This window comes from Elaeis guineensis, chromosome 5 (assembly GCF_000442705.2).
Source record: "Elaeis guineensis isolate ETL-2024a chromosome 5, EG11, whole genome shotgun sequence".
NCBI lineage: Eukaryota > Viridiplantae > Streptophyta > Magnoliopsida > Arecales > Arecaceae > Elaeis > Elaeis guineensis.
Window position 1 is genome coordinate 15448688 of NC_025997.2, and position 10547 is coordinate 15459234.

General features: G+C 35.8%; 1 protein-coding gene across 7 annotated transcripts; it reads right to left on the minus strand.

Moving 5' to 3' along the window:
• Positions 1 to 844: 844 nt before the first annotated feature.
• Positions 845 to 6024, minus strand: LOC105044986 (protein SHORTAGE IN CHIASMATA 1 homolog). 7 transcript variants are annotated; one of them, XM_073257612.1, is made up of 7 exons: positions 5469 to 6022; positions 5301 to 5387; positions 5147 to 5218; positions 4756 to 4830; positions 3072 to 3358; positions 2271 to 2990; positions 845 to 2149 (listed from the first exon to the last, which is right to left on the minus strand). In XM_073257612.1, the coding sequence occupies exons 1-5, from the start codon at positions 5865 to 5867 to the stop codon at positions 3158 to 3160; spliced, it is 834 nt and encodes a 277-aa protein (XP_073113713.1). In that variant the 5' UTR covers positions 5868 to 6022; the 3' UTR covers positions 845 to 2149; positions 2271 to 2990; positions 3072 to 3157. The 7 variants fall into 7 exon arrangements, with proteins under 7 accessions (XP_073113713.1, XP_029120406.2, XP_029120405.2 ...); XM_029264573.2 differs by having other exon boundaries at positions 1320 to 2990; positions 5310 to 5387; positions 5469 to 6023; XM_029264572.2 differs by having other exon boundaries at positions 1320 to 2965; positions 5469 to 6023.
• Between the last annotated feature and the right edge of the window lie 4523 nt (positions 6025 to 10547).

Genomic DNA, 10547 nt, shown 5'->3' on the forward strand with positions numbered 1-10547 from the left:
TGGCTAAATTTCTTCATGCATCAACTATGTACGAGTGGGGAACCATCATCGGACTACGACGACGCTTACAGCAGCGTCACAAAATTATCAATTTTACCATCCTTTCGAACACCATTAAGTTCCAGCAAAAAGAGTTGTCTCAGCATGGGTATCTAACGACACTGACACACGTGGCTGGAAAATATTATAACGTAGCTTTTTGCAACACCTATATGCGCCGTTGGAAATATTACAACGCGGCAATTTGCGACACTTATGAACGCCGGAAAGGTTTTTTAAACAAAAAATATAAAAAACTGTTCTACAATTAATGCAGGCTGACATAGCTAGGTTTTAAGATCCCAATGAAATGTAGAATCACGGGAAGAATGTTTGGTCCCAGTAGAGTTTTCTGTATCACATGATTAATCCAATTTCATTCTGTCTGACCCCTTACCAGGCAAGTCTAAGATAGAAGATGCTTCCGGTTGTATCTCGGATTTACCATGCAAATCTTTAGTACTGTGCTGAAGTTGGCCAGTCGTTACTTTAAATAAGAAATGTGATTCAACACGAGTTGAGCTCCCTAAAAGGTCATCTGCTTTAGAAGCATGACCATTAAAAACTAAATCTTCAGGATTAATGCTGTCACAAGCAGTAGCAGTCAATATTGACATAACAGGGGACTCCACAACATCAGAAATCTCTTGATTTTAAATCCTTTAAATAACTTTTATCATCAACAATGGATTTTTCATCGTGTTGTTTCGAATATGATGGTCCTCTGGTATAAAGCACCCTGGGTCTCTACCATGTGATCGGAGTCATCAGAATTAGAAGATGGATTGTGTGGTGACGATGGAGAACAGACTAACAAAAATTATCTATTCTTTAGTGGAATGTTTCCAAAGTTTGACTTAATCATTGTCGAAGAAGTCACACTAAGCTGCGACATAAAAATTAAAGCATTAGAAATAATGCAAGAATGTACATCAATAGTTTCACACGAATCACAAAATTTCATGGAAGAACCCTTTCTGATTCTAAAACTGGAATCTCCCCTGCACTCTTTACTTCTTTATTAGCAGCATCCTCACTAACTTCTAACTTTTGCTAGAAAGCTTCTTTTTGTTTCCTCTAGGAAATGAAGTCCTAGCTCGTCTTACAGTCTTTTCCTGCCTTCAGTAGCCTTATTCCAATTCTAAAAGAAAGTAGTCATTATGGTTATCCTCTTAATGCAATAATATGCTGAAATATGGTTTCTAATGAGGGACACTAACCTAGACAAAGTATACAGCACCATTTCTGAACTGCACAGTTTAGAAAATTTAGAAAAAGCAAGTTCAAAATCGGTCTGAGATCAACATATGATTGAAGTCTTAACTTGGCTGTGACGCTGTAACATTACAAGTTTGTTTGCATGAATCACCATAGCATGATAAAGCAAACAAACTTCCAATTCATCAGCGAAATCAATGAACAATACCTAAACACTACTCAAAATATTTCCAGCTCCACCATTACAAGCTGCACGATACAAGCTAGAAAATTTAAAGAATATAAACTTCTTGTAAACAACACGCCCACCCCCCCAATACACACACACACACACACAAATACCAAAAAAATTATAAAAAAAAGGATCCTGCAATATCATATTGCAGAATATCAACAACCACTGAGGCTTGATCAACAGCAAAATAACAATCCAACAACAAATGATGTCCACCGTTTGTAGCCCAATGGTTAGGATAATTGCCTTCCAAACAGTCCAACAACAAATGATAAAATGCAACCTATGCATCGCAATGGATTAGCAAGAAGAGATAGGTTTTTGCAACCAAGTGAAACATCTGATTGAACATGCTTTACACAGAGAGTAGATGTTGCCAGTCTGTTGAATATAAGATGTAACCCAAATAGAAAGCTTACATCAGATGGGAGATGATTACCATAATAAAAGCTAAAAGAAGATACCAGCATTCCAAAATCTTCAACCACCCAAAAAACCCAAATGGACAACACAATTTGTGCATGATCTATCATAAAACAGAGAATTGCTCAGCCCACTGGAACCATAAGAAAAAAATAAATATAATACCTGTTGCCCATGGAAACCACCAAAAAGGCAAGTCAGCTGGCCTAAAGAGGTGGAATCAATGAGATCCATCTGAAGTAAATAAAATAAAACCCATTTCATTCAGTTCGAAGTTCATAAGAGAAAGATATGCTCTTAAAATGATATCTGTTAGTCAATCATCACAAAACCACCATATCCATAATGACCAGACCTAGATTAGGTCATAATTTTGCAGCATAACATATCGATTAATGGAAAGGACACCATAACACCAAGATTAGCTACACCCGAAAAACCCATAACCAATGAAGCCAAAACTATAAGCCTAAACTAAAAGCTCAATGAACAAGAGGGAATTCAATCAGAACCCATTCTGAAAAGAAAAGAGAAGGCTATCACTTGTGCATGGTATCATCATCTTGACAACTACTGAAAGTATGGGATTCTGTAAGGAGCAGAAAAAAACTTACTAAGTAAAGAATATAGAAATCAGTACATACAACTCATAAAGCCTATACAATAAAGATACACATGAAAATAATATAAAATCCAAAATTATATGTAACTAATTACCTGATGCGGGGGAATACCATGTAAAAAAGATTAATCTGATCTACCTGAGTCCTCAATAACACTATCTCTGTCTGATAGCTCTGCTTCAACTTCTTCATCCGTAGATCATGTCGCAGACTCATCTCCTGTATCATATCTCTAGCTTATAGACCTCTGCAATTCTATTGTCCTGTCTACACTTCTGAGTATATCTGCACATTGCAGACAACTGAGTGGAAGTGACTCCAACTCCATAACCCTCACTATACCATAATGCTCTGGTCCTAAACTCAGTGAACACCTGAGCCTCGATGCAACTGCACTCCATAGATGATGATAGTCCATCGATATGCTCTACAATAAGCATAATTGTCATATCCTATATATTAAAAAACAGACCTATATATTAATGATAAAATAATTATAATATAAATCATTTAACAAATAAATCAATACATACGATCAGATCTCTACAATCCTCTCGTACAAAGCTACCATCTCGGTGAGTATGAGTGCTTCTATAGTGGAAATACTGTCATCAAGCTCTCAACTGTTCTTGCAAATCTCAAATTGGGGTAATCTGGAACACTGATTCAACGTCCTGTCTAGGGAGGAGCTACCATGTTTAACAGAAAATGTGTCCTGATCATCATTGAGTCTGGCAGAAATATCTTCCACTGAAAAAAATGACTTTGCAACCGTAATGGGATGTGGGATTGTTACTCCAACTTCAATGTCAATATTATCCTACAAGGACATGAAAGAGATTCATTACAAAAAAGAAAATCACAATATTATTTTAAAAATGTTCAACAAAGAAGTCTCAGATCAAATTTTATCCAATGCAGATCAGACAATAATTTCAGAAGTCATGCAGCATATTTTCCTCCATCTTATGAAACTATTGATAGTTGGCATCATTCAAGTTCCTGGCAAATGATGAAACCTGCCTCTAAGGACCATGATGCAGTCATCTTTTTATTGTTGCATTTCATTTGCTTTTTCTTGTACTTCTAATATACAAAATGCAATCATAATCAGGCCACACCTACTGCCACCTTCACCCTAAAGATTAGGCAGCTTATCTTAGCTTCCCCCTAATGGGATTTTCTTTCCTTCTCTTTTTCAAGAAAGAGAAAGAGACTAAGATCTGCTACCTTCATTATCATTATGAAGCAAAATACAGATTGCCCTCACTATGTTGAGGATCAAGATACACCAGCTAACTTCTCACTGCACACTTAAGGGTATTCAACAGAATTGAAAAACAAGTTGACGACCAGTTAGGCATTATCAGTATTCAGCTTAAAAATAATCTTATAGCTTTGAGGAAGATCTGCTAAGCAGTGGACTCTTTGCCTAAAGATTTGGATATTTCTCTCCAGCCATAAGGTCCACATCAAAGCTAATGCAACAGCATCCAACACTCAGCTATAATTATTAGGCCCCAAGTTTGTATGTTTCCTCAGATCCCGCTCCTCCAATTGTAAGGTTATCATATTTGCTTTTAAAAGACTTAATAGCTCATATAATTATTCGACTAAAATTCAAGGAAACAAAAATATAAAATCCAAACCATGATAAAATGATTTGCAAAACAAATACTAGTTTTTCCAAAATTCAAGTGAAATAAGACTAGGAATGACCTGTAAATCCAGGTATTATCAACACTACTTGAATCTGAGATTTTCTTCAGGCCACTCTTCAATTTTTCTCCAAACCACCATTTTGTTGTCAATCTAGAGGTTGAAATGGAAAAGAAGAGCTAGAAGATGTAACTTTTACGGTTGATTACCTGTATGCTATGGAAGCAACCATAGACTAGTTTTCTTCAAATTTACAGAAAAATAGTAACTAAACTACAGGTACAGACATTTCCAGTTTAATTTTGGAAAATAATGTTCATTTGAAAGTTTTCTTTCCTAATGTTCATTTTTTATCAATTCAACTTGTCCTATTCTGCCCAATTGACTTGCAGTTCTCCACCACAGCACAAAAATTTAAATAGTTTTATTCTTCCTGTTATGTCAGTTGCTGCCTAGTTAGCAAATAAATATCAAGATATTTGCTCACATAGAGAAGAAGGAATCAAAAGGAAGAACATAAAATTTAGTATTTATTTTCACATAAAGTTAATGATATACCAGACGAATTTTAATATTTAGAAGTTCAAAGCAGAATCCAGCTTCCTCTGCTTCACAGGAGCTCATAGTTTCTCTCTGCAAAAAGAACCCAAAACATCTTCGGCACCAACAACAACTTCTATCACAACAGCAACAACAGAAAATTATTATTTTTTTAAAAAAAAAAAGTGAAAGAAGCACGCAGTGGGGACACAGAAAAAACTAATATAAATAAACTGTGTAGTTTTACTAGGGGGAGCTCCATTTCCACTATTTCAAACCGTAATTCCTTCTACAATTTGCTCCTCTGGCTCTATACAATAAAAAAATGAAGAGTTTTCCTAGATAGTACAATAACAAAGAAGAAGAAATCATCACTTTCTACTCCATAAGATGGAAATATGCCGCATACCACTGGAGTTTTAGTGACAGAATCTGAACACTTCTCTACTGTCTTCTCTTCATGAAGAAAATCCACTACTTGCTGCCAGAACATCCAAAGTAGAAATAACCAAAAACCTCCAATAGAGAAAATAAGATAAAATAAAACAAGATAAAGTGTTTACATCTAATACATCAACAGCATCTGCTCCAGCATCGGAGCACTCCCAACTCTCCCGGTTCTCTTCCTCCCAGGAGTCATCATCTCTTCTCTGTGACAACAAAGCCAAACAAGAATCAAGCCTTCAACACCAAAATCCACGATCTAAAGTGCGAAGAAATAGCTGATTCACCTCAGATACGCCGATCTCGGCCAATCCAGACCTAAATCGCTCCAGCTTTCTGTTCCGAGAGCTGGAATCAATGGAGGTTCCCTCTCCAGCATGAAGAAATCGAGGGACAACATCCGAGAGGAACTGAGAGAGGGCATTCTCGATCAGAAATCCATAGATTTCGGAAGGAAAGCAGAGATCGAGATCGAAGAAAGGGATCTCGATGCCTAGAGGAGGATCAAAAGGGGGTAGATTTTGCAGCGGAAGGGGGAGGAATTGATAGTCTCTCAGGGTTTTGATCCGGGAATGGGAGGCGAAGTAGTCGGTGGCAAGGAAGCGAGCCCTCATGCTTAGTTTTAGTATCCATTTTGGAATGGAAATGGCGCCTGGAGTCGGTTTATATACGGGTTTCGATGGCATCCATAAGGATATTTAAGGCAGTAGAAGGTCTTTAGGGCACTTATAGAAGTCCGATGGTGGAGGCAGAAGGAGGAGGAAAATCGAGGAAGCAGACGGGACCTAGGGCATGGTGGACTTGATTTTGCCGGATCCAACGGTGAATTATTTGATCCCGACGACGAAAAAAAGCGTGGCTGTGAAATCTCATCTAACAACCCAAATAAACGTCGTGAATAGGATCATTATTAGATCCCGGCGACGTTTATGAGCGCTGCCTTGGAATCTAAACCCGCAACCCTTTTACATGTCGTTGAAAGCGAGAACGTTTAAAAATTGTCAACACGTCGAACCAGTATCTTTTTTTTTTTTTCTGTAATGTCATTAATTTAAATTTTATTTTTTTAAAATAAATTTTTATTTTTAAGTGACTTAATTATTTTGTCAGTGAATCTACTATATTGCTCATAAAATTTACTCTTCATATTTTGACATATTTTTTTTTAAATAATCACATATGATATGATACCTTCACTCATGTGATTTAATTTCCGATGAGATCTAGCTCCTTAGCAAGTGCTATAGTTTATTATTGTCACAGTAAAGTAGTATAGCATCCGATGTCATAATCTCAAATTTCATGACAAATTTTTTGAATCAGAAACCTTTTTTGTAGCATCCGAAGCAGTGACATACTCAACCTCTGTGGTCGAATCCTCTATGATGGATTGCTTGAAACTCTTCTAACTGATTGTGCCACTATTGCAAATAAATACATATCCTAATATAGACTTTCTATCATCAGGATCAGACATAAAATCTGAATCAGTATACTCCTCGACTCACAACTCAAAATCTTTTTCAAAGATCAAGAACAAATTTTTAGTTCTTTTTAAGTACTTAAAAATATTCTTCACAGCTATCTAATGCTCTTCATCCGAATTCGATTGAAACCTATTCATGACACTTATAGCAAGGGCAATATCAGATCGAGTACATAACATAGCATATATGAGCTCCCTATGGCTGAAGCATAAGGAATCCTACTTATGCATCGAACTTCCTCAGATATGGTCGGACACATCGTCTTGAAAAGATTAATACCATGCTAAGAGGTAAAACTTTTTTTTTAGAGTTTTTCATGCTGAACCTTTTCAACATCTTCTCTATGTACAGTTTTTTTGACAGGTCTAACGTCCGTTTAGATCTATCTCTATAAATCTTTATTCCAAAAATATAGGACCTTTCTCTAGATCTTTCATAGAGAATTCTTGGATAACCATCTTTGATCATGGTCAGTGTGGGAATATCATTTTCAATAAGAAGAATATCGTCAACGTACAATAGAAGGAATGTTATTGTACTCTAACTGATCCTTTTATATATACAAGATTTCTTTTCATTTTTGATGAAATTAAACGATTTGATCGCATCATCAAAATGAAGATTCTAACTTCGAGAAGCTTGCTTTAATCATATATAGATCTTTTCAGCTTGCAGACTCTGTGATCATCATCATCAGATGTGAAACCCAAAGGCTACTCCATATAGATATCTTTCTTAAGATATCCATTCAGAAAAGTAATTTTCACATCTATCTGTCAAATTTCATAATCATAGTAAGCTGCAACAGCAAGTAGAGTACGGATGAATTTCAGTATGGCTATCGATAGAAGATTTCTTGATAGTCAATGCCCTCGTATTGACTGTAACCTTTTGTCACAAACCTAACTGTATAGGTCTCTACTTTACCATCAGCATCTATTTTTCTTTTGTAGATCCATTTACAACCAATGGATACTATACCTCAGGTGGATCCACTAAGGTCCATACTTGGTTCAAGTGTATCGAGTCAATTTTTAACTTCATTGTATCTAACCATTTCTCAAAATCAATGTCAGACATGCCTCATCAAAGGTATTAGGATGATCACCATGATTCTTATCTCTCATAAGAAATATTTTTTTACTTCCTCCGTAAGCATACCCATGTACCTTTCTGAAAGTTGAGAGATCCTACTAGATCTACGAGGTGGTAGAGGAACATCTACTACTGGCTCATGAATAATGAGTTCCTAAGGATCTATAGCTCTTTGCTCTTCAGAGATCTTCTCTTTGAGCTCAATTAATATCCCACTGCCTCATTATGGATAAACTTTTTTCTAGAAATATGGCATTTTGACTCAATCATATTGTGATCTTATGGAAAGTAAAAGTATTATCTCATTGATTCTTTTAGATACCCTATAAAATGAGCTATTTCAGATATATTCTCTAGTTTATTAGCCATCTGTTTCTTGACATAGGTCAGATATCCTCAAGTCTTAAGATAACCTAGACTCAGCTTTTTATCATACCATATCTCATACAGTGTGGTAAGAACAGACTTTGATAGAACCTTATTCAACAAGTGAATGACAGTTAATAAGGCATATCCCTAAAGATATAAAGGTAGATCAGTGAAGCTCATCATGGATCTGACCATATCTAATAGGATCCCGTTCTTCCTTTCAAATATCCCATTGAGTGAGGCATTCCGAGAGGAGTCTATTGAGAGACTAAGCCATTGTCCTTGAGATACTTCAGAAATTTTCAACTAAGGTATTCACCTCCTCAATCAGATCGAAGAACCTTAATAGATTTTTCTGTTTGTTTTTCTACTTCATATCTGAATTCTTTGAACTTTTCAAAGGCTTTAGACTTATATTTCACTAGATACACACACCCATACCTAAACAGATCATCGATAAAGGTAATGAAGTAGCTATAACCATCTATGGTTAGTATATCAAATGGCCTACACATGTCAGTGTGTACCAAGACAAGTAACTCAATGGCCATTTCCCCATGTCCTACAAAGATAACTTGGTCATTGTTTCTCAAAGGCAAGATTCACAAGTTGGATACAAATCTAGATTAAGAGAGCCAAGAATCCATCCTTTTTCAGTTTGTTTATCTTGTCTCTCCAATATGGCCTAGTCTATGATGCTACAAGTACTTCTGATTAATTTTATTTCTGAATCTCTTTTGACCTACGGTGCTCACTATTTGCTCGTTTAAGTTCACATTTGCATCAACATGCAAGTGATATAGATTGTCAATTAAAAGATCTCGTGCAATCAATTTATTTCGTAAATAAATAAAAAAAAATCTTTATTGAAACTAATTTTAAAATATTTCTATAACACGAAAATCAAATTCGGACCAGCTATAAAAACAAAACAACAGTCTTTTAAATCTAATCTAAAACTAGATGGTAATCAAAAAAGATAAGTGCCAACAACCTCTATAGCAACTTTTGCTCCATTGTCGATTTGAAGGATCATGTCACATTCCCTCAACCTTCTACTTTCTATTAGATCTTGTATTAAGGCACATATATAAGTATTCGAATCAGAATCTAATACCCAACTAGAAGTAGAAGAAATCATAAAGTTAGATTCAATTATGAGCATACCTTTCGAAGGTTTATCACCTCTTTTTAGTCTTTAGGCTCTTCAGGTATAATGGATAGTTTCTCCTCCAGTGGCCTTCAGCTTCACAGTGAAAACACTTTTCCTTTGCTTCGACTTTTTTAGGAACATCCTTCTTTGGCTTGCTTTCTTTCTCCTACTTCTTAACAGATTTAGTCTTCTTCTTCTCAATAGATTTTTTCTTAAAAGAAGTTCACTTTACAGTAAGAATAGTACCCTTTAAACTCTTCAAGATTCCTTCCATAGTGATCAACATATTGATCAGTTCGGATATAGTACAATTGAGTTTATTCATATGAAAATTTACAATAAATTGACTATATAAACTCATATGAGATTGAAGGATCAAATCCATCTGCAATTCCTTTTGCATATTAAGTTCGAGCTTTTCAAACTCCTCAATATCCTTGATTACTGTTATACATGCTCATGGACAGACTGTCCTTCACGTATCTTCCAATTGAAGAGTCTCTTATATACTTCAAAGAGTACAATACAGCTCTGCTCATCATATAACTCTTACAAATGAATGATCATAGTCCTGGCAATGGATATATACTCATACTGGCTTTACAACTTGTTTGACATAGATGCTAGAACGTAGTACTTGACCTGACTATCTTCATTCATCCACTTTTCAAGAGTAGCTCTTTGCTCAACAGTAGGACAGTTTAGTAACACTATGGATTTCTGATCAAATACATGACCTAATTTTTTTGAGATTAGAATAATTCTGAGATTTCTGAGCCAATCTTTATAATTAGTTATGGTCAAATGATTGATTTCAAAGATGCAGGCTAAAGGGTTTGAGGCTAACATATTTAACTGCAAGAGTAGATATTCAAGTTAGACTTTTATACTTTAATATTATATTTGCTTGTAGGGATTTTAAGATGCAAACAATGACTCTCACTAATTTTTTGGATCTTTCTACTCCCTGGATGGAAACAAAAATCCTAATGCAACAGAAAAATTTTTAGTGGGTGTTGCAGCCCCACCGATGCCATGCACCTCACTTAGCAGTTATTGATAACATGCACACCGATGCATGGACAACTCTTTATCCAGATGCTTCTCTAAGCATGTTACAGCGACTTGATCTCTAAATCATATGAGATCACCTGATAGTTATTGACCATACTCCTTAGTTAAGGCCAACCCACCGTTCACAAGCAGGTATAAGACCGTCATTGGATCCCTCACCTAACAGTTATTAGGCCAAACCCCATCCT

Coding starts and splice junctions, on each gene's coding strand:
- LOC105044986 (XM_073257612.1), bottom strand. CDS start 5,867: ATGCCATCGAAACCCGTATATAAACCGACTCCAGGCGCCATTTCCATT. Junction 5,219..5,300: donor ATGCTGTTGATGTATTAGAT/GTAAACACTTTA, acceptor ATGTTCTGGCAG/CAAGTAGTGGATTTTCTTCA. Junction 3,359..4,755: donor TAAATATTAAAATTCGTCTG/GTATATCATTAA, acceptor ATGTCCTTGTAG/GATAATATTGACATTGAAGT.